At 30.8% G+C, this 25,140-nt stretch overlaps 1 protein-coding gene across 4 annotated transcripts in view; it reads left to right on the top strand.

Annotated features, from left to right (window-relative positions):
• Positions 1 to 25,140, top strand: part of UBR3 (ubiquitin protein ligase E3 component n-recognin 3) — a 280,583-nt gene that overhangs the window by 115,760 nt on the left and 139,683 nt on the right. For 3 of the 4 annotated variants that reach the window (XM_074303157.1, XM_074303158.1, XM_074303155.1), the window contains exons 14-21: positions 1,369 to 1,497; positions 1,579 to 1,631; positions 1,723 to 1,856; positions 2,203 to 2,288; positions 3,907 to 4,048; positions 12,093 to 12,189; positions 22,707 to 22,848; positions 24,231 to 24,335. In XM_074303157.1, the coding sequence (XP_074159258.1) occupies positions 1,369 to 1,497; positions 1,579 to 1,631; positions 1,723 to 1,856; positions 2,203 to 2,288; positions 3,907 to 4,048; positions 12,093 to 12,189; positions 22,707 to 22,848; positions 24,231 to 24,335 (888 nt within the window). Of the gene's footprint in view, positions 1 to 1,368; positions 1,498 to 1,578; positions 1,632 to 1,722; positions 1,857 to 2,202; positions 2,291 to 3,906; positions 4,049 to 12,092; positions 12,190 to 22,706; positions 22,849 to 24,230; positions 24,336 to 25,140 lie in introns of all 4 variants that reach the window. The other variant, XM_074303159.1, reaches the window with a different exon arrangement.

The following is a 25,140-nucleotide window of genomic DNA, read 5'->3' as shown; positions in this document are numbered from 1 at the left end:
AGTAGTAATGTTTTAGTATTCTAGTAATTAGAGATTCGAGGGCCATGATTGATTTGATGAGATGGAAGATATAGGAGCTAAATTTCATTTTCTTATCTCCTCTTAGGATACAGAAATCTTTATCTATGTAAACTAAGATACTACCAAAAATAATTTCATATTTGTAATGAAATGAGTATTATTATAATTTTGAAAATGGAAAGAAATCTTCCCCAGCAGTTTAGGGGTATAAAGTAGAACAATTAGTAACAACTATAAATAGGGAATACCTTAGGGTACGTATTTCCAAATAGTTTTACCGGTGCCATGGGAAATGGCCTTGAGACATATTCTTTTAGTTAAAGGACAATAGAACCTTTGCTTTAAGGAATTTATAATGTTCACTTGTTAAATTTCCAGGAAGCAGTATCATTCATTCACTTCAAGAAAGAAAAACATTGTGTACATAAAGTCATCATATGGGTTTTATGAAAGGGGGTACATTGGATATTATAGGTACATTCCAGCATTCATGACTCAACTGGCATGAATTCTTAATCATGTTTGTTTGTTTGTTTATTTTTTAACTGATTTATTTAGTAATTTGTACTTCTCATATTGTAGCTTCACATTATAACTTTTACAATAGGTAGTTATTTGTGTGTCTTGTTTCCCCTTACTATTTGTACTCTTCTTGAAGGCAGGTATCATGTTAGCTTTATCTTTATTAGCTTTTCATTAGCTGTACACATTGTCTAGTAAATTGCTTAATAAATAGCCTCTGAAGAAATGAATACATGAATTAATCTGCTAACCTATTCTTTCTCATCTCATTCCTCTGTCTGTTGGTGATAAATTCTCTGCAGTGGCTGGCTAGGGCTAGGGACCAATGTCTGGAGGTTAATCAAATACTTGAATTATTTATTTAATGCCTTCATCTTTACATGTAAGAGTGATTAGAATAGTAATTTTTGTTTTATGCTTAAATCTAGCATTTCTTTAAATATTATATTGTTATTGGGAGTTTTGAGATATAGTTAATCACTAATAGTTTTTCAGTTGAAAGGACTCCAAGTAAGCATCTTGCTATTAGTATGTTAAAGGGATCATTATGTAGAGGTACTCATGCATTAACTTGCAAGTAAGTTATTCTTTATATGTTGCTTTGCCAATATTGTATTGTTTTTATTTTATTATGAGTATCCTAATTCTAACTTGCAGATTTTTAGTTTAAGAAAACTTTTGACTAGTTCTAGTAATCAATTCTAATTCTAAAATATTTTTAGATGACAATCCATGTTTGTGTACAAAATGTATTTAAAAAATAAATATTTGTAAATTGAATTACTAAATAATACTATCATTTAATTTTTTTTTTCTTCTAAATAGGCAAGTCTCTCTGAAATTCACAGTAACATGTGGGTTAGAAATGGCCTTCAAATCAAAGGGCAAGCTATGACTTATGTACAGTCTCATTTCTGTAATTCCATGATTGATCCTGACATATACTTACTACAGGTAAAATCACCATATCAGTCAGATACTTTGCTCATAAGCAAATCTGAATGTTGAGAAATAAAATTCTGTTTTCTTTCAAAGGTCTGTGCATCTAGACTTGACCCAGATTATTTTATTTCATCTGTTTTTGAAAGGTAAGCAACATTGAAACATTTTAGCAGTTACCATATTTTCAGTTATATTTTACTCTTTTAAATTTTAAGTGTTATATTTTTCCCCTCATAGATTTAAAGTAGTGGATTTGTTGACAATGGCTTCACAACATCAAAATACAATACTTGACTCAGAACATGAAAGATCTATGTTAGAAGGAGCCCTCACATTTCTTGTGATTCTGTTGAGCCTTCGTTTACATTTAGGTAAAAACTGTACTTATTCATATGTAAATAGAACAGCCACTTTTAAAATAGTGACAGTTAAACCTCTTTAAAAAGAAGTTGTGAATCTAATGTAAATTATTTTAGATTGTTGATTTAGTTTGCAAATTATATATATTTAAAATTGATTCACCTTACTACTTTATCTAAAATAGTTGAAAACAACAATTCTAAACACTAATTTAATCTGAGGCACCCATCAGTTTTTCTTTAGCTCTTGAAGCATACTGAACATTTTAGGGGACAGATTAGTAAAATTTATTGTAAATTTAAAAAAAAATCTATTTCTATTTAAATGTACTAATTTTTATTTTTAAATTATTTTTAGGCATGACAGATGATGAAATCCTCAGGGCAGAGATGGTAGCCCAACTTTGTATGAATGACAGGACACATAGTTCATTGCTGGATCTCATATCCTTATAAATTTTTGTTCCATTTTTCACTTGATTTCAGGTTCAACTTAATATATTGAAAGAAATTTGAAATATTCCATAATGAGGATTACAGCATGTGAGAATTGGAAGGGATCTTGGAAAAATCATCTTTCATTTCATATGTGAAGAAAGTGATGTTCAGAGAGATTAAGTGATATATTTAAGGATTACATAACAAGTTCACGGAAGAGTCTGTCTTCAAGAGAGCTCAAGTTTTCCTGATTTCAGTCTCTTAGTTTAATTGTTTTTTTCTACAATAACAAGTCTCTTTTGCATATTAATTGGGTTAAGTAAAGATAGAATACATTATAACTAGAATTAAAAAAAAAAAAACTTAATTAGATCATCTATTTTTCATAGGTATAGGGAATACCTTATGAGGAATTTCCTTTTTCCAAAACAGATCAGGACTTTCTTTATAATTCTTAAGTTTAATGAGTTGCCTGGGAATACTTCAAATACTTTTCTAGTCTCAGAAATGGGACTTAAACCAAAGTTTTCCTGAACTTGAGATCAACTTTTTATCTAATACACTATATTTTAAAATATAATAGGTATTTTCCAAAACATAGTTAGATTTTGTATAGCATATCACACACACATACATAGACTTTGTTTGTCCAGCTGTTATTTCGAGCGTAATAGTACACAGTATACTTTCAATATCATTATGTTAAGCACATCACTAACTTCTGAGAACCCCTGTTTCCTCATCTATAAAATGTAATAATAGTATTTTCTTTCTAACCTTTATGAAACCTTTTATAACCAGCTTCAATTTACCAACTGTTTTCTTGGATTGTCAAAAAAAAGGAAAAAAAGCAGTTTAATTTAGAAAGTGTGCTAGCTTTGGAGTTAGGTTTTGATTTGAACTAGATAACCTTTAAGATTACTTCTTCTAGGTCTACATGTGATAATCACTGATATCTTAGACTTTTAATAAGTCTAAAAAAAATTTATGCCATAGTATATATCAGATGTGAAATATCTGCTTACAATTTGTTTTTTAGTTTAATTTCTATTAGTTTTTTCATGATTCTTAATTAAAGATGACCATTTGAAGATTTTTAGGAGGCATTCTTTGAAATTGTAAATCTCATTTTTTTCCTTGATGACACTTTTTTTTTTTTTTTTGCTTTCTCTAGTTCCAAGGAAATATATTCTAACTTTGTTAGAAAAATTAAAATTAGAAAATGGTAAAATAGAAATTTTAAAAATATGGGTATCTTAAGATATTCCATTTGATTTCTCTCCCCCCTTCCACCCAGTATTTGTAATCGTCCCATCTCATGTTCAATATTAGTAGGTGTGAAAAATGTTATCAATAAAACCCTTTTGGTATTCTTCTCTGCTGTAAAGCAAATAGTTGGTGTTAAGATGAAAAATGCCTTAATTTTATATTTCAGTCATTTTAAATGTGTTAGGAGCAGTGTTGACAGAATTGTTGTATTGTGGAGTCCTCTTGTGGCCACTTTCTGGTATTGTAATAGATCTTGATATTTGGACTATTCTTAAATAAGTAATTAGTAGAGTGAGTATACTGATCATTTGACACAACTTTTATCAGTACTGATTTTTCTTGACTTAAGAATCACATTCCAGAAAATCCCAATCCTAAAAGTGGAATTATTCCAGGTAGCTACAGTTTTGAATCTGTGTTGTCAGCGGTAGCTGATTTTAAAGCTCCTGTTTTTGAACCTGGAGGTTCTATGCAACAAGGAATGTATACGCCTAAAGGTATGTTAATGTAAAAAGAAGATTTTTTTGAAATACTGATTTTCTAAAGGTTAAGCCCTATATGCTAGTAGAAATCACTTTACTTTTTTGCTCAGCCTTGATTTTTTTTCATATTATTCTTTTTTTTTTTTTTTAACATAATTATTGATAATTATTTCTGTTTACTTAAAGCACTCTATTATCATGTTACAGTAGGACTTTTTGGCCAATTTTAAACTTCAGTGACCAAATATTAGCAATTAGTATTTCATTCAGTACTTCAGGGAACCATGATTTTGTCAATCTAATTATTTCTTTTACCTATGCACATCTGAACTCCTCTCTTTCTTCATATCTTGAAAGCTCAAGATATTACCTCTATGCCATAAAGGTTTTGATGGAATATAGCATGAAATAATACCTTTCATAGACTGAAGTATCCTACTTTAAAGGGCAAAATGATGCAACATGTTTTTTCTACTCTTATTTGCTTTCAAAGCAACAATAACAGCCTATAAAACAGCTTATATTCTTATTAGGAAGAAAAGTAAATTGAACTATATACAACAAAAATATAAATGCATCTGATGGCCATAGTTGGTTATTTTTTTCTGACAAGAACATTCATTTAGATAGCAAATAAATGGAAGCAAAGAAAATGTCCATTAATTTGGAAATAATTAAACAAATTAGGTACATGAATATAATGGAATATTTCTGTACCATAACAAATGCATACATAGTGACTAGATACTTATCCCCAAGTAACCATTTAAAATGTTGAAGCAGTTTTGGCCAGAATTCATTATTAACAGTATCTGTTTTGAAATTTTAAAAATGTACCGAAACTTTCCCTTTAAATTTCACTCCAAATTGGAAACTTTTACTACTGTCATAGATACTTCATAGATGGCAAAGTTGTTAAAATCTTGAAATAGGTAAGAAGTTGACTTATATTTGCAATTTTTATCTCATAAAACAAATTAGTAAAGTATGTTCTTCCTCTAAGGTGATCTCTGACTACTTTTTTGTCTTAATAAAAACCTTGGAAGTTATAATGATTTTTTTTTTTTTTTAATCAGTGGTACTAGCTTTACTACTGAAATCAAGCATTTTGTTTCTCAGTTAACTCTAAAATACAAGACAGGAAGTTTATTATTATTATTATATTAGTAGTAGTAGTAGTAATTTTTTTTGTTATTGTTGTGGTAATTGGGGTTAAGTGATTTGCCTAGGATCACACAGCTAGAAAGTGTTAAGTGTCTGAGGGCAGATTAAACTGAAGCATATCTCCCATACAAGAACATTTATTAGCAGAGGCATTCTACTTGTCCATAAATGGGTCATTGGCTTGCCTCTTAAATTTATGCCAAAGACTTCAAGCAGAGAGACAGTTATGTAGATTTTGGGAAGTACAGAATAAAGGACAGGGCAGGGTTGATAACTTCTGGGATTAAGGGCAATATGATTGGTTGCAGAGCTAAGGTACAAGAACAATATGATTGGTTGGAAGTTTGGTAATGGGATCTAGCAATAAACCCTGTTCTTCTCTCATGAGACCAAGTAATGCTCATTATCTGAGTGCAGATGTGAGATAATAATGGTTGACATTTTTTGAAAGCAAACCAAGAATTTTGAAGGTTAGTTGGAAGGAAGGTACTAGGCCCAAACTCCCTTTGTGTTTATAGACATTCTCCAAGGTCTGTTAAATTCCTTGAATAAGAAGAGTTGGACTTTTAAACTTAACCCATTACAGGCCAGTTAACTCTGAACTCAAAGTTCAGAGACAAAGAACCACGAAATAGGCATTTACAGGATAAAATCAATTAATTGTAAATAGGATCAAAAAGAAAATGACACAGGATCAGTTTTAATGTTTTCTTTTTGTTTGTTTTTGGAAGCAATTAGGGTTAAGTGACTTGCTCAGAGTCACACAGTTAGTAAATGTTAAGTGGATTTGAACTCAGGTTCTCCTGACTTCAGGGCTGTTATTCTATCCACTCTGCCACCTAGCTGTTCTTAATCGTAATCTTTTAAAAAATAATATTTTAAGTAAATAAAAGATATGATTATTTTTTGTTGTGGAATTTGATTCTGGAGAATATCTGGAATTAGCTGAATGTTCATATTATTTAAAATATTATATTAATAAGCACTTTGAAAATATTTTGGCATAATTTAAAAGATAATAGTGATTAAAATTGCAAATTTATACTGCAATAGTAGCTTCCTTTTACTTTGACTGCTGCTTTACTATTAAGACCATTCATAACTATAGATTTAGAACTCTCTAGGACAAAAGAAAACTATTAAAAATCCTTTTTTGATTTTTAAGTTGTAACTTGATACTAAGGGAGGGAAGCAATTAACCCGAAATCTTGCTGTGCATTGGGGGAAGGTGATAGCTTACTAAATTTAAGTAATAGTCTAATTAAATGTCTTTGCTTCAAAATATTGAGATACCCATGATTCAGATTGGTAATTTGAATTCCATTAAAATCAATTAAGTTTTAAATATGTATGTATCTGGCCTTGTGTTTCAGTAAACACATATCACAGTAAAGTCATATCACAGCTTGTAGTTTCATGATCATGGAGATAAAAACCAAGAAGAAAAAAAAGTAGCATTGTCCATTTTATAATTCTTTTGGTAAATATGAATTTTTGGAATTCACTTGAAACAGTGTAATTCATGTTATTATGCGTATTATTTATTATTATATATGTAGGTATATGTATATTATCATGTATATATATCAATGAAAGTAAAATATGCTTTGAAAAATATTATTTTCATTATCATTTTTACTATAGTAGTAACTGTTGGGAAAACAAAATAGCAACATAAATTTTTGTTATTCATATATTTAAAAGAAAATATATGAATTAGTTGCTCTTAAATATCATTATGAAATTAAATTTAAATTAAATTTATTTTCCATTCAAAGGTAAATATTTAAAAACCTTTAACATTTATCTATTGATCAGATATTTGTTGAACAACTAAATGAAGTAATTATAAAGAGGATGAAGAAGCAAGAAATAATTTCTACCCTTAGTTTGTAATTGAGTTGACATTCACATAGATAATTCAAATGCATGTTAAAATATGAAAAACACATAGGAGAGATCTAAGCTATGATGTGATATAGTGGACAGAGTCCTAGATTTGGAATAAGATGTTAGTTCATCTGTCTCCTCAGATATTATTTATAGCTTGGCTTTGATCAAGTCAGTCACTCACTCTGGACCTCATTTTCCTCATCTGTAAAGTGAAGAGGTTATACATGATGGCCTTCTAAGATAACTTTTAATGTTAAATATGTGATCTTGTGTTATATTGAGAATAGAATGGGAATTTCTTCTAGGTTTGGGAGACTATGTATGTAGATGATCTGAAATGGAAATTGTCAAAAGTAGGCTTAAGACTGCTATAAGGAGGGCAGTTTGACTGGAATATGAAGTGTATAAAACAAAATGGTTTTTGTTAATTCATAGACAGAAGCCAGATTGTTAAATTATAAATCCATCCTAGGTTCATTTAAAGAGTTCATATTTCATATGATTGGCAGGATATATTAGCCACTGATATTTTTAAATCAGGAAGTGAAGGGATTAGATTTGTCTCTTAGAAATAACAGCAGCAATAACAACAATAGCTAGCATTTTTATGGTGCTTTAAGTTTTGTAAAATATTTTATGAATATCTTCCCAACAACTCTTTAAGATAGGTATCATGACTATTCCCATTTTACATATATGGAAACTAAGACTCAAGTAGACTTGCCCAGGAATTACACACTTATTAAGTGTCTGGAGCAGGATTTGAATTCCTGTCTTCCTCACTCCAGGTCCAGCATTCTTTTTATTGCACCACCTTGCTGCCTCAGACATATTACTCTAGTAGCAGGGAGAAACTCAACGTAGTGAAATTTATGATAATATTGAGAGGTAATAAAGATCTGAACAAGAATAGTTGCATAGTGAATGAGAAAGAGGTCATATAATGGTATTTGACAGCAAATTGGTTGTGGTGGGAAAAGTAAAAGATAATTTGAAAGTTCAGATTTGGTGACACAGAAAATAGTGGTGCCATGAACAGAAATTAAGTTGAGAAGATTGAGATTTTTTTGGGGGAAGTTTAGTTTTAGACTACTGGAAGAAATGTCATGCAGATGATTGAATGATACAGTTTTGGATCTTGTGGTTGGGGTGACAAGAGATATTTAGTCGTTATTTTTATAGATAATAGAATTCAATAAAATTACCAAGAAAGGGAAGATTTCGACAGAAAATGCTATTTTATATAGAGAAGGTGATCTGGGACAGAGCTTTGGAAGTAGGGTTGGCAAAGAGATGTTATAAAAGATATACTTTATTAGATGCTTAGCAAATAGTTATTGAATGAATGAATGAATTAGTAAATGAATCAGTTACTGTGGAAACCAAAGAAGAAGAGAGTAACAAGGAGCAGAATGTCAAGTTCTGGGAAGAGGTAGGAGACAATAAATATTGGGGGAAAAAAAGTTCCAAATTTGGTGGTAAAGAGATCATTATTGATTTTGGTACGTGCTTGTTTCAATAAACAGTTGGTCTCCTCCCTGAATCAGCACATGTCTTTTGAGGACTCTATTTTTTATAGCCATCTCTTAGGACCAAAGTATGAGAGGCCATATGAAAATTTCAGCACTTGCAGAAGCTCAGAAACTGCATTTCTTAAACTTTTTGATCTCAGGATCCTTTTCTACCTTAAAATTTGCTACAAAAAAGCTACAAAAGGCTTTTGCTTATGTGGATTGATATAAAGTTTTTACCATATTAGAAGTTAAAATTGATAAAATTTAAAATGTTGATTAACATATAACATTTTTGTGAAAGATAACTATATTTTCATAAACAAAAATATTGTGAAAATTGGGATTGTTTTAATATTTTTGTAAATCTCTTTGCTGTTTGGTTTAGAAGAAAATGGCTGTACTTTCATTTCTGCTTCTGAATTAAATCTATTGCAGCACTGTTTCATTTGAAGAATATAAACAAAATCTGGCCTTACAGAGGCTAAAGGGATAATTTAACAGTCAAATAATGCCTTTGTTTTTACCTTAAAGACTCTCTCAGAGTCTTAGGGTTCCCTCATGGTCCTAGACAACACTTTGAGAACCACTTCTTTAAGGGAAGGCATGAAATTACTTTTGTAAGCAAATATGCTTTTGGGCAAAGAGTTTTTTAAAAAGAAACTATTGATCAACTCCACCTCTCTATAGTCACTTCCAAGGTTAGTTTTAGACAGTAAAAGTTTTCCTAAAAAATAATTCTTCTCCCTCATCCTCACTCATTATAATTATAATTATAATTAGTTGTGACTTAGAATCTTCTGAATTTGGTGTCTATGACAGTGTGCTTTAATAGAAAAAGAGCATTGATATTAGTGACAGAAGAACCAGGGAGTACCGATTCCTTCTTTAACTAGCCATGTGCCTGAGCAATATATTTAATCTCTTTGAACGCTTAGTTTCCTTCTTTGTAAAATGGGAATAATAGTGTTTGCACTACCTACATCATAGGATTGTTGTGAAAAAAAGAATTATATAAAACCATAGAGTTATGTATGAGTTAGCAGTTTTTTTTTTAATGTATTTGTTCCAGATAAGCCAAGAGTAATTTTAATACATTGTCATTATCTCTTAATATTTACTAAAAGGGGAGAAAAAAGAGCCACCAACTCTGAGAACAGTATTTTGTGTTTAATGTGATACTTTGCTTCCTATTTCTCTCTTTTGAATGCTTATTTTGAATTCAAATTATTCACATACATATTAATTACTTTTAGATTATGAGCTTCATAAGGATAGGGACTTGTCCTGTTATCTCATGAGTTGTACTCTGCTTATAGCAGGCACTTCAGAAATTTTGAAGGGTCTGTTAAAAGTCTTCTATTTGAACTTTATAATAGTTTGGAAGATTTAGCTTGCCTTTGTATATAGTAAGCTAAATCTCATATGCATAATTTTATTACATAATTGTAACAGCATTTATATAGTGTTTTAGAGTAGAATAATAATCAGTTTTCATTACATTGTTATTGTATTATCAAGAAAATAGTAAGTTATGTCTAATTATTATGTTGTTGTGTTGTGACTAGGACTAGAATTTTCATATTGCTTGTCCAAAGCAAAAGCATAATAGGATTCTGTATTATTGATCAGTAGATAGTATTTGTTGTTATTCAGTCATTTTTCAGTTGTATCTTACTCTTTGTGAGTTTTCATAGGGAGTTTTCTTTAGAAAGGTATTGGAATGGTTTGCCATTTCTTTCTGTATCTCATTTTACAGATGAAGAAATTGAGGCAAAGAGAGTTAAGTGATTTATCCAGAGTCAGATTAAGCTCATCTGAGATCAGATTTTAACTCTGGAAGATGAATCTTCTTGATTCTAGGCCCTGAAGTCTTATCTACTATACCACTTCCCTGCTCGACAACATCCTTGATCACTGGGATTAAGATTCAATTTACTCTAATAGAAATATTTTTAAATTATCTGGAAATAGTTTTTAGAATCATCAAAAATGCTTAATGTTAAATTCAAAACATTGTGTCAGAATTGTGTTAGGTGCTCAGATCACAAAGAACTAGGATGAGGTTACTGATTTTAGGGAAATTACAGACGTAAAATTTGTACACAAATGACTACAATATGAAGTAAGATGTGAGAAGTGCTTAAGCAATATAAACAGAGTGTTTGAGTTAAGAAGAGGTTATATTTACCTTCAGATGAGGGAAGAATCAGAGAAGACTCTCTTGAACAGAGGAAGTTTGCTGGGCTTTACAAGGAATTAAACAATTATAAGGGAGGAATATAGCAATTCCAATAAGCAGAAATACAGTGGTGGGATGGTATGAACCTTATTTGTCAATGAGTAATTTGGCCTATGAAGGTGAAGTAGTGGAATATAAGACTGAAAATGTAGAATGGAGCCAACTTAGGCTAAGCAATTTGGAACTGATTTCTTAAGCATTGAAGAAGTTCTTGAAGTTTTTGAGATTTTTGAGCACTAGAATTTTTTGAGGTTTTTGAGTACTAAAATAATGTATACAGAATTATACAGGAAGGTTAATCTAAGAATAGAAGACATTAGTGAGGAAGACAAATTGGTTAGGTGTCCATTGTAATCATCTAGGTGACAGCTAATGAGAATTTGAAGAGAACAACAGAAAGAAGGGAATGTGTATGGTGTTCTTGTAGAGGCAGGAAAATGAGACCCAGAGGAACTTAGTAATCCTAAGGTTACTATAAAGTTAGTAGCTTCCCCCCCCCCCTCTGAGGCTGGGGCTAAGTGACTTGCCCAGGGTCACACAGCTAGGAAGTATTGTGTATGAAGTCCCAATTTGAACTCGGGTCCTCCTGAATTCAAGGCTGGTGCTCTATCTACTGCGCCACCTAGCTGCCCCTCTAGTTAGTAGCAAAACTGTGACTAAGAATCTAAGTCTTGTGACTTCTGGTATAGGACTTTGAAAATTATATTTAAAATTCTTGGTTTAAACTCAGACTGAGCATCTTAAATATTCATCATGCTGCATTATCTATTTGTGATGATTACAAGATTATCAAATTTTTTTTTTCCATTTTAAAACATGCAGTGCTAGAATCATGATCTTAGGAAAGAAATAGTATTTGTTACATCAGAAAGTTAACATTTTAAATGGGAATCAAAATAAATTTAAGATTAGTAATTAAAATTATAGAAATTCATTTAAAAGTCATTTTTGTAGTTCTGCTTGATAGTTAATAAAGCATTTATGACCTAATAACTAATTTGTTATCATTCAGCTTGATTTTACAGTTTGTTTTCCTTGGGTATAAAGAATAGCATGTGAAAGACTTTCTTATATGGCATAAAGTTTGTTATATTCAAATGATTCTTTAACACATTAGACTTATTACTAAAATTAATAATCTAAGAAAATATTCCATCTATTAAATTTTAAATTGCTAACAAGATTATGTAATAACTTTCATCTTTAGGAATTACTATGTTAACTTGTACTTTTTTTTAAATGATAATAGCTGAAGTCTGGGATAGAGAGTTTGACCCAGTCATGGTAATCCTTCGGACAGTTTACCGTAGAGATGTGCAGTCTGCAATGGACAGATATACCGCATTGTAAGTTAAATCATATTAAGTAATGTATTAATTGGATATTACATATTGTATACTTTTGTGTATACATTTTAATTTCAGATTGTCTTCTGAATTAGATATACTCATTATTAAAAGGGCATGTTTAATTTGTGGGGAGGAAAGTAATTGTAAGGTTTTGTAATCTGGCAGAAATTGGATTTTAGATTCTTAGGCTCATAAGCCAACATTTTTATTTTTTATTTTTCAAAATGAGTTTTTAATAGCAATAATTGAACAAAAAAAATTTTTAAATTGTATTAAATAATGAAAGAAGTCAGAAGCTAAATATTGTGCTATTCTGCTTCAGAGCCAGCAGAGGAGGCACAAGTTAAGATAATAAATTCTTAGAACTTTACTGACATCATCAATTATGATCATTAACATTGTACAAGCAAGCAGTATTTTGCACCTAATATTTTTAGTTGTAGCTCTTGCCATTTGTACAGAATGAAAAAAAAAATGCTACCTGACAAATGGCAACAAAGGAGTTAAAACAAAATAAATTTTATTTGTAAGCCTAACAGCATAGAATGTTGGAGACTGAAAAAAAAAATCAAACTATAAATGATGTCCTTTTAATAGAGTATTTGGTTTCTTATGTTTTTATCATAGCATTATTCATTTTGTAATAATTATTGACATATTTATTGTACTAATAATTAATTTGCTAGTGTTGTACAACTAGAACAATAACAATTCATAGCTTGATTGGTGTTTTTCTTTATATGGGGGAAGTTCCCAGTTATGCCAAGAAGGTAAAGGGCATAAAATTAAAATAGAACAGTTTTAGTCCTGACATTTATCTGGATCATAGTTATATAAAATTGAACTTAGTGAGGTATTCTTAGAAATTTGATAAGAAATTGTAGTGATAGGTGAGATTTATCTATGAAGGCTCAAATATGTCAGAAACTGAGTAATTTGAAGAAATTTTAAAATTTGGAACTATAGGTTATTTCCATGAGGAAGGAGATATTAAAAGTGAAAGGGAAAATGACAAATACAGCTATCAGTCAGGTGAAAAGAAATGAAGTTTAATTTTAAAGTTATTTATCTTAATCACAACCTTATTTTTTTGTTTTTTATTTTCAGTATCACTTAATAATAATCTGTATACTAAAACTTCAAATTAATGTCTAATTTTAAGTAATTGAAATTTGTAGTTACCACTGTACTGTTTGAAAGGATTTTTTATGCAATATAAACAAGATTCAAGTACAGTATTTAAATAGCTTAAAGGAGGAAGACCATAATTTTTTTTCCAAATTAGTAAAATTCTTATTTTGAGAATTCCTATTCTCTTTTCTTTGTTTAGACTAATATTGATATATTTTTCCTACTTATTTAGAAAAAAATATCTTGAAATTTAACTTTCTAATAGGCTTTACACCCCAGTCTCTTTTTGTGTTGTTTTTCTCCCTACATTAAACCTCTCATTCCTTTATTTTTTTAATGTCCCGAACACTTTTGTTTTCAAGTTATTCAATAAGTTTTTAAAAAATTCCTGCAATATTCTTTGATAGCAGTTTGAAAATCTGTTATTTAAAGAAATATGTACTAGTTGGGTTAATGTTCTTTACAATTCTAAAAGATTTTTTTTTTGTTTTGTTTTGTTTGTTTTGTTTTTAGGGTAGGTTTAGAACTTTAATGTGGCAAGATTTTTTTTTTTTTTAGCTATTAAAATTTTGTGGTCTTGAAAACTCAACATTATACAGGTTTCTTTTTTGGGGGGGGAGCTGGCGGGGGGGGGATAAGTTGGAGAAATAGTTAGAACTACACTTAATGTCCACCTTTAATTAAGATTAAAATTTAATGGCATTTCTTATCCCCCTTTTCTCTACTTGGATATCAAAAGTTCCAGCTGAAAGTCTGTTTGAAAAAAAAGCAGTTATTGATGATGAGTCAGGAAGTAGTATAGTTTTAGTATGTTAAATTAGAATTTGGTTCTATTAAAAAAAAATCAAAAGGTTTCTTAACCAGTTATGGGAGCCTTTAAGTTTTAGGGAAGTGTTGAATATGGTAGACAGTCCTTCTTAAAGTGTTGAAAAATATATTGGGTAAATAATTTTCTAAAATGAATTTTAAAATGCTTTTTTGTAATTTTTTTATATTAAGGAGGTCAAATTTTATGATTCTGTTGATATGGAAATAAATGTTTGTGTTTGTTTCTTAGAGATCATCTAGGCCAGCTTCCTTATTTTACAAAAGAGTAATGGATGCCCTTCAAGGTTAAGTTGTTGAAGGTTGTGCAGCTAGTTATTGGCAGAGTGGAACTATTACCCAGGTTTTTGTACTGAAAGACCAGTGTCCTTTCCAGTTTACCATGCTACCTCATTCTTGAGAAATTGGCAAGATGTTTTTAGGTAATAAGTTAGTGTTTATTATAAGAAATAGAATTATTACATATTTCTGTCAACTTTTATAAATTTTTACAAATCACACAAAATCCAAATTCTAGTTTTAAATATATTTATTTAACAATAAAAATAAATGCTATCCAACTTTAATTTTTGATGTTTCCCCTGTCTCTTGATGTGAAGGTTGGTAGCTGTACCATGTTTGAAAACATGATATATGTGTTTGCGTGTATTAGAACTTTTTGAGTTTTAGATAGTCAGTGATTAAATATTAACTTTGAATTTTGTTAAATTCTTATAGTGTTTATTTTTTCATTTGCATTATTTCATTAATACTTTTGAAATGAGGATCAGAATGATGTATAGTTTACTATTCTGGACAAATATGATATTGACAACAATAATCTTTATCTTTAGAATGTTTTGTTAAGTTAGATGTTATTGATGTAGAGGATATTAATAGTCTTAGCAACTAGCATAGTGCCTGGGATCTAGTAAGAACTAAATAAATGCTTTTTGATTGATTAATATATAACAAATGTTTTCTTTGAGAAAACTTGCAGAAGGCGCTAGACAAAATTAGGGCCAGATAACATCGCAGTAATGAAAAGGATTGTATTTTAATGAATAGGAAAAGTATTTGTGACTAACTTGTATTCAGTTCATATATACTTATACACACACCCACCCACACTCACCCCCCCCACACACACACACATTGTTTCTTCATTAGAAAATAACCCCCTTGAGGCCAGTGACTGTTTTTTAATTTTTGTGTTCCCAAAAGAAGCACAGTATCTGACACAGCAAACTGCCATTTAAAGACTTTAACAGTCTCTTTTCCACCTTCATTTTTCACTTAATTTCATCTTACTCTTCATTTTTTGTGAGCTAAAAAACAAAAAAACAAAAAAAAAAAAACACAACACAAAACTGGTCTTTTAACCTTTTCTCATAAACAACATTCCATGTCTTCCCTTTGTCCCGTTGCATAGATGATTTCTCATGGCTAGATGCACACACTCTTAACCTGTGCCTCTTAGAATCTTTAGCTTCTTCCAAATAATATCTCAAGTCCTATATAAAAGCTTTTATTTGCCCTTTATGCCCCAATTTATTTGTAGTTTTTTTCTTTTCAGATTTACTTTGTTTCAATTTGTAAATACTTTTTATATATTTACCTGACATGAGAAACTAAAGTCAAACAGAAATGAAGCATCTCTAAAATATGATTTTGTTATAACAGCAATAATTTCAAATATGCAGGACTGCTGTAAATTTTGAGGTGCTGAATTCCAAATTGTTCTTAAATTTCTAAAATTATTTTTTTCCTGCTTTCCTGCTACCAATTTGTTCTTAAAGTTTTTTCATCAAATAAATATAATTATATTAAATCCTAATTTCTGTTTTGCATGACAAACTTCATTTAAAAAATGAAAAATCAAACCAACAAAATGTAATTATGAATGTGACCAGATTATCTTGATAGTATTTCTTAGTTGGAACTCTTTGTTTTTAATTCAGAATTTGGTCAGGATTTAATATTACCATACTTACTTAAAAGTTTCTTTTAAGTTATTATGGATTTTGTAACTTTTTAAAATTGAAGTTTATGTTTTTCATCTTGTTTCAAGTACTGATAATTTTTAACAGGAAACAATATTGAAAATAACATGAGTACAGTTATTTCTTTTGTGTAAAATGATGTGTTGTTGTCCCAGTAGAACCTAAGTACCTTAAGGGAAATGTTGATTTAATATCTGAAATAGAGAATCTGTCACAAAGCTTCTGAGTATAATTATTTATTTGCAAGTGCAATTATTTATTTTGTTGACACAAAAAGTCTGCTGGCTCCTCTGTAGTCAATAGCAAAGGGATGATTTATAGAGCTTATTTTTTATAATGGGAAAAAAAAAGCATTTAGCAGCCTTAAGAAAGTTGTTTGAATATAATTCAATTGCAGAAGACAAGTCATCCAATTAATTTACTTTGCTGGGGCTTTCCTTACACAATTTGGTGCTATTGCCAAGATCTAGAGGGAGGGCATGTTAGGGGGATAAGGGGGAGTTCCTAAGGTGGAATAGCTATCAAATCTGATATCGTATTGGATTAGGTTCTGTGTCTATCAATCTGTTTAAGTGAGATTGCTTTAGAAATCTTGTCCTGCAGTTATAGTATTTGCAATTAGAAGTGTTGCTTTTAAAATGACATATATATTGATTAATATAATTTTAGAGCTTCTGGAAAGAGTATCTTATTTCAGGGAGTTCAAGAAAAGGGAAACATTCATTAAAACTGAAGGAGGAACTTAACCTTTAGAGTCTTAGAATAACTTAATCAAATGAATATTTAGTTCCTACACACTATATGGGTACTCTAAATTACCTATCAATGAATAATCTCTACTAATCCAGCATTATTAATCTCTTAATTCCTTTAGCAGTAATGCTTTGTTCTTGTTTTTACATTTCCAGTGCCTTGAATATTGCCTTGTATGCAATAGGCACTTAATAAATGTTTATTGATTTAGAACAAAAATTAGTATTTGGGATAAAATGAAAAAAAGATAGAGCATGCAGCAAGCTCTAGCCAAAAGTGTTTAGATAAGTTGTTGATGCTGTAAACTAGGAATTGTAAAATTGTAAAATATATGAAAGAAAAGATACATTAATTCTGATAATTTCATACAGAAGTTCAGCTTATGAGAAGGAATCATCACAGTGAGGTGATTTTAAAAACCTGGATGTAAATTATTAGTATATATTTGTTTTTATTTCTAAGCAGGGAGAGGTAATAGATGGGGGTAACATCAAATTAGAATACAAATTCAGTTGTAAAATCTCCCAAGGAAGGATGATGGAAGATTATAAATAGCTTTGCCTGATTAAATTTTGAAAAGCAAGGGAGAGAAAAGCAGTTTGAAGAAAACTTGATGAGTCATCCAGATAACTAGAGACATCTCAAGGACATTGAAAACTGAAACTAGAAATAGGATGAAAAAGAGGGAAAAAATTGTATTTGTAAAGATTTTTATAATAGATTCTTACCATCATCAAAAATAGGTAAACCACCACATTTGAATTCTTAACACCACTGTTTCAGATGTGCTTTGATAGGGAAGTGGAGATGACACTAAAGAAAATAATTAGACTGAATTAGGCTATATAAAAAGAGGAAGTTCATTGGAGGCAGCCTAATTTTGAGAAAGAAGGGAAGATATCTAGAATATGAAAGAAATTTTTAAATCTTCTTACCAAAAAGAATATATCAATAACACTGAATTTCCTAAGTATACAAGATTTTTTTATGAGAATTAAACTAAATCAAAGGAATTTTTGATGGTATTAAATGAGAACACCTGGATTTTCTCAATAATTTAGCAGATCTTCACTACTACACAATTGAATTCAAGATCTTTTTGTTCCTGTTGTTTGTAAAATAATTTTAAAAATAAATTAGTATCCTTACATGATAATGATATGGTTCAGAGGAAACAAATGGATTCCATTTATTAGAATGTTAGCAGTGTAACCTTGTTCTATACACTTCTGGAGGGGATGGCTAAGCTGGTCCTGGTGTTTTGTTGTTTTCTTGAAGTGCCAAAAATTGTGTTTTTTTCTGAATCTCGGGGACAACTGAGGGTAGAGATTTGTTGGCTTTTAGTGGTTCCAAAGTATTCTGTTCCAGGACAAAGTCAGACTGCTGTCCTACCCGGTCTGAACTTTACAAGTTTCTGATCTGGGTTTGGGTCTGGACAATGGGCCTTTGAGCATGTTGTTTTGGAGTTTAAGTAATCTGCTTCTAGAGTCAGTCTTTCTACCATTTACTCATTCAGAGTTGCTTTTTTGGTCTGGAATTTCTGTACTGCTTATTTTGTAGCTTCATGTGAGGGCATATGTCGAAATTGAATCCACTTAGTTCCTGGCGTCTGACCCATGCTATTGCTAATTTCTGAATTTGCTCTTTGTTCAATAGCTATTCCTCATTGTCCTCAGTCCATCCTGAAGCTGTAACCTTGAACCTGGGTAGTAATCTATTGAGTTGTCAATTGGTACCGATTTGTTCATTTTACAGAAGTTTAGGCTTTGCCATGCCAGAATCTTTGAGATTCTTAGTGCATGGCTTCTTCCTGGGTTAGAGATCCCCTTGGTTACTTGCCCCTAGGCAGACGTTCATCTCTAGTATTATTGGACCTCTGCCTGTCTGTGCCAGCTTAGGCCTGAAAAATGATAAGACAAAAGAAGATTCACAGTGATTTTTTTCTTAGATTTTTCTGATTAGGATTTAATAAGGTATGTTTTTTAGATTTATTTAGGAGGGGGGTACTTGCTAACTATACTTCTTCGTGCTATTTCACCATCTTGGTTCCACTGCAATAGCCTTCTGTTTGGTTTTCCTCAATCAGTTCCCTCCTTTCTCTAATCCATTCTTCATGTAGTTGCCAAAATGACTTTACAAAGTGTCAGTCTATTCCAATGTAGAACCAAATTTAATCTTCTTAAAACTTTGTGTCTTTTTTTGTCATATTTTTTCACAAGTTCCTTCCTTCCTCACATACATAATCTATTCATACTGGCATATTTAGTGTTCCTTACAAATGGTGGTTCCTATTCTGCTTTTGTGCCCTTACCCCTGGCTGCCTTGCTCTCTCCTTCACCTCCACCTTTTAGAATCTTTTTCTTCAAGAAGTAGCTCAAGCACCACATAAAATCCAAATTTCTTGAGAAGCAGGGATTTTTTCATTCTTGATGCTTAACAAAAATATTTTTTGCTACATCAATTGATTTCAAAAGGCTTTTTAAAAATGGTAGCACATTAACATAGTCTTGAAGATAGCCAGGGGTTCTAAAAAGCATAATTGGGAAGGAAATCTATTTCAGGTATTATGGAAAATTAGTGGAAAGGCATGGAGAGAGCTTGTTCTTGAGAATGAAAATGGACTGGGTGACAAGGAAGATAGTGAGCCAGGTTTCTGTTGAATTCAGGAATTGGAAGAAATGTTGGTTGAAAAGTTTGAGGGTGTGGTGAAGCTTGTGGACAATTGAGTAGGTATTTGAAAGGAAACAATTTAATATACTAGGTGATAGGGTGAACCTGGTTATATAAGGCCAGAAATTTACTCTTCTTTCAAACTTTATTATTTCTGTTTTGGGACACCATAGGACTTTTAGTCATTTGGCTTTTCAACTTTGGAATTGTCTTTGACTCTTATACTTCCATATATATATATATGCATTCATTTGCTGATGTTGTTGATTATATCCTTCACTATCTCTTCTATTTGTCCCAGTCTCTATTCTACTGATCCTTTTTAAAATTAATTTTATAATTATAATTTTTGACAGTATATATGCATGAGTAATTTTTTTTTAACAACATTATCCCTTGTATTCATTTTTCCAAAATTTCCCCTCCCTCCTGCTACTCCCTCCCCTAGATGACAGGCAATCCCATACATATTAAATGTGTTACAGTATAACCTAGATACAAAATATGTGTGTAAAACCAATTTTCTTTTTGCATGGTAAGAATTGGATTCCGAAGGTATAAGTAACCTGGGTAGAAAGACAGTAGTGTAAACAGTTTACATTCAATTCCCAGTGTTCCTTCTCTGGATATAGCTATTTCTGTCCATCATTGATCAACTGGAAGTGAATTAGATCTTTATATTGAAGATATCCACTTCAATCAGAATATATCTTTATACAGTATCATTGTTGAAGTGTATAGTGATCTCCTGGTTCTGCTCATTTCACTCAGCATCAGTTCATGTAAGTCTCTCCAAGCCTCTCTATATTCATCCTACTGGTCATTTCTTATAGAGCAATAATATTCCATAGCATTCATATACCATAATTTACCCAACCATTCTCCAATTGATGGGCATCCATTCATTTTCCAGTTTCTAGCCACTACAAAAAGAGCTGCCACAAACATTTTGGCACATACAGGTCCCTTTCCCATCTTTATTTCTTTGGGATAGAAGCCCAGTAGTAGCACTGCTGGATCAAAAGGCATGCACAGTTTGATAACTTTTTGGGCATAGTTCCAAATTGCTCTCCAGAATGGTTGGATTATTTCACAACTCCACCAACAATGCATCAGTGTACCAGTTTTCCCACATCCCCTCCAACATTCATCATTATCTTTTCCTGTCATCTTAGCCAATCTGACAGGTGTGTAGTGATATCTCAGAGTTGTCTTAATTTGCATTTCTCTGATCATCTACTGATCCTTTTTAAAATGAGAGGGGGCTGATTGAGGTTAGTGAGCCAGTACAAGAGGAAGTAGTTTATTGCCACTTGTTCCTTGGACACAACTAAACTGATATTAGTGGAGCTGTGGCTTATTGATCCAACTGTTTTGGAAAGCAATTTGGAACTATGTCCCAAAAGTCACCAAATTGTGTATTCATTTGACCCACTGATAACACAACTAGCTCTGGAACCTAAAGAAATTTAAAGAGGAAAATGATTAATATATATAAAATATTTATGGTAGTTATTTTTGTGGTAGTAAAGAATAGGCAATTAATAAATGATCATCAATTAGGGAATAACTAAACAAATTATGGAATATGAATATAATGGAATACTATTATGTTATAAGAAATGCTAAAAGGGATGAGTTCAAAGAAATTTAGGGTTAATATCAAATAATGTACAGTGAAAAGAGAGTAGAACCTGCAAAATAATTTATACAATAATAATATTATAAAGAAAACAACTTAGAAGGACTTGAGAACTCTGTTCTACACAGTAGTAAATCATAATACCACAGGACCTTTGATGAAACATGCAACTCCTGACTGAGAGATAATAGATTCATACTACAAAATTAGACATGTTTTTGAGATATGATCCATATAGGAATTTGTTTTACTAGTCTATATGTATTTGTTATAAAGGTTTTCCTTTTCTTTTTTTTAAGGGAGAGAAAGAAAATACATTTATTAGTTGGATTTTTTTTTTTTTTTTGAAAAAACTAAATTGGTAGAGTTGATCATTTCTAGAATATGACAAATAATTTAGAACTTTGGCACGTGTTTAGTCTCTTCACAAGTTTGCTGGGTGATTTAAGGCTTGGTTGCGAGCTTCCAGGGTTTGGTTGGGGAAGGGAAGGAATTTGGAGTTGGTTATAAAAGGTTGGCATACCATTTTATCATCTTGCTACTATCAGAATACTCTAATATTCCAAGGTCTGGGTTCCAATTATATTTATGACACAGATTCATTTTTTTCAGTATGTACCTTTAAAAAGTACCATATATCCAACAGTCATTTAAATAATGTTTGCTGAAATGAATTCTTCATTGTTGTTTTTTAATTGGCAACATATGGTAATTGGAGGGAATGTTAAAAATTGATTTTATGAGTAAATAAGAATTTACAGCTCAAAAGAGATATGAGAGATCATGTTATCCATTCCTTTTTAATTTTACACTTGAGATATTGATGATCATATTCATTGACAATACTTTATCTTTCAGTACACTCTGTGAACACTTCAGGGGCTTGAACCCCAAACTTAGATTACAAATATAATACTTATTTTTAATTAAGTACATCATCATTTTATAGCAACATTTTTGTATCTGCTGCTTTTTATTGGCTTCTGTTGGAATGAAAGAAAAAACTATTAACATTATGGATAGTGTTTGCATATATATTCATATATTCATGCATACACACACATAAAAACATGAAAAATAACTTGGTCTCCATAAATGATAGTAGAAAAAGTATTTCACAACTTGGAGTTTATTAGTGATTTGTGTAGGAAAATTCAATGTCTTTATTTGAGTATTTTTTAAAAAGAGCATATTCCTTCTTTCTTTCATATTTCAACTGCTGGGCTAGTATTGCTTTATTTTCATTGCTCTCATTCTCTTTGCTCTTTTTATTTGACGTCTATTCATCTTTTCATTCTCTACCTGTTTCTGCATTTTACTTTAATTAATAGGTTGTTCTGCTATATATGATTCAATTGTGAAGGTCTAATATTCACTTTCTCCATGAAGTGAGTGGAGGAAAATGAATCCTGCATTTCATTTGGTATAAGCTGATTAATTTTGATACTAATATTTTAGACTCTGGTGTAAAAGCAGTTTTAATCTAATTTTTATCTTTATTATTTCTACAGTTTAAAGCAGAGTGGAAAATTCCCTGGAAATCCTTGGCCTCCTTATAAAAAAAGAACACCTCTGCACCCCAGTTACAAAGGTCTCATGCGACTTTTACATTGTAAAACTTTACACATTGTCCTATTCACCCTACTTTACAAGGTACGGTAATGATTTAAAGAATAAGAATAAGATTAAAGATTTTAAATGCTTTAAGATAGTATTTGCTTTGTCTATAACATATGATATCTAAAGTCCTAAGTTTATCTCTCAATATTCTTTCCCTCCTCCCCCCCTCTTTACCTCCTTCCTTCTTCCTTTCTTCCCTCCCTCCCTCCCTCTCTCTCTTATTTTTTTTTGTTCTCTCTCTCTCTCTCTCTCTCTCTCTCTCTCTCTCTCTCTCTCTCTCTCTCTCTCTCTCTCTGTCTCTCTCTGTCTCTGTCTCTCTCTCTGTCTTTCTCTTCTTGCTTCCCTGCTTCCCTCTTTCCTATCTCTTTCTGCTAAGGCAATTGGAGTTAATTGAGTTACCTAGGGTCACACAGCTAGGAAGTGTTAAGTGTCTGAGGCCAGATTTGAACATGGGTCCTCCTGAATTCAAGGCTGGTGCTCTTATGTACTGCATCAACTTGCGGCCTCTTCTCTTCTTCCTCCTCTTCCTCCTCCTCCTTCTTCCTTTTTTTTTTTTTTAAACCAATCCTTAAGTTACTTCAAATGAACAATGAGAAAGACCTGGAACTGACTAGAAGATGAGGATGTATAATATTTGGGAAATTTTCCAAAAATTTTCAATGATCTTAAATTGTCCCTTGTCACAAAAACACATTAGCCCTTTTGCATTTATATTCTACTAAGTGATGCTATATGGTTGTTAATCATGGAACAAACACTGTGATAATGAATCAAAATTATAGATGATTTACATGACTTTGGGTAGATCTTTAAAGGAATATTTACATGAAAAAATGGACAATAAATTGATAGAAGGCACAGTTACATGAGTTGTGATCTATACTGGAGAAGGAAATACTCACACAATAAGATCACAGATTTGTATGAAGAATATTATATAAATATAGTTATGTAAATCAGTATGAAGAAAACAGAAAGTTATGCTTTTTTACATTATTAACCTCAGTATTGTTTTTCACCCACTTAATTTGAAACACTATTAATTTTGAGGTCTTCTGATGAAATATAGAATTGAAGCATAGAATTCCAAGTAAAGAAGTATTTGCTAATATATACTATTGAGTTCATTGATATATATATATATATATATATATATATATGTGTGTGTGTGTGTGTGTGTGTGTGTGTGTGTGTGTGTGTATAGATAGATAAAAGGCAAAAAAAAGGATATCTAGATTCTTTCTGCAAATGTTAGCATTTTACTTAATCTTGGGCAAACAAACCTTTTTCATTTTGCTTCAGAATTCTTATTTACCAGATAATTATAGCTTTGTTTACCCATCTGATAGGACTATTAAGAGATATGATATTTGGAATATGTAAAATAGTATTTTTTTTTCCTTTTTTAAAAAAAGATTTTAATGGATCACCAAAATCTGTCAGAACATGTCCTCTGTATGGTTTTATATCTGATTGAATTAGGACTTGAAAATTCACCTGAAGAAGAACCAGATGAAGAAGTAAGTACTTTCATATACCTAAAGCAGATTGGTAACAAAGATATTATATATTTAATGAGGGCTATTTGAAAAACAAGAAAAGAAGGGAACTGGCTAAATTTTTTCTGTATTACAAATGAGGTCTTAGTATCAACCAAGAAATAGTTAAAAAAGAAAACTGTACAACAATAACCTTAATGAATATTGATGCAGAAATTTAAAATTAAACATTAACAAGGAGAGTAAAACAGCAAGGATAACAAAAATATGTTAAGAATTATAGGAAAAAGATTTTGATAAGATACAATATCCATTATTATTTTAAAAACACTAGAAAGCATAGGAATAAAGTGATCTTTTTTTTGTATAAATAGTATCTGTCTAAAATCAAGACCCAGTATCATATGTAATGGTGATAAACTAGAGGTCTTTGGTGTAATAAAGATGTCCATTTTCACTATAACTATTCAATATAGTATAGAAATGCATATTATTGAGACAAAAAAAGAAAGTGGAAGCATAAGCATAGGCAAAGAAGAAACAAAATTATCATTTTTTTTTTTTTTTACAGATATGTGTTTAAAGAATCTTAGATTTTCAATTAAAATTAATTGAAAGAATAATTTCAGCAAAGTTTCAGGCTATAAATTAAATTCACATAAAAGATCAGCATTTCTTCATATTACCTACAAAACTGAAGAAAGAGATAGAAAAAGAAATTCCATTTAAAATAAATATAGAATATATTCTTTTAAGAAGTGATCAGTGTATTCTTTCTATTTTTAAGAGATTTGGTTGGATTTCTTGAAATTGAGTATTTAAACCC

The sequence above is a fragment of the Sminthopsis crassicaudata genome, chromosome 3 (genome assembly GCF_048593235.1).
Source record: "Sminthopsis crassicaudata isolate SCR6 chromosome 3, ASM4859323v1, whole genome shotgun sequence".
Classification (NCBI taxonomy): Eukaryota; Metazoa; Chordata; class Mammalia; order Dasyuromorphia; family Dasyuridae; genus Sminthopsis; species Sminthopsis crassicaudata.
This window is presented reverse-complemented; position numbering and strand designations above follow the sequence as displayed.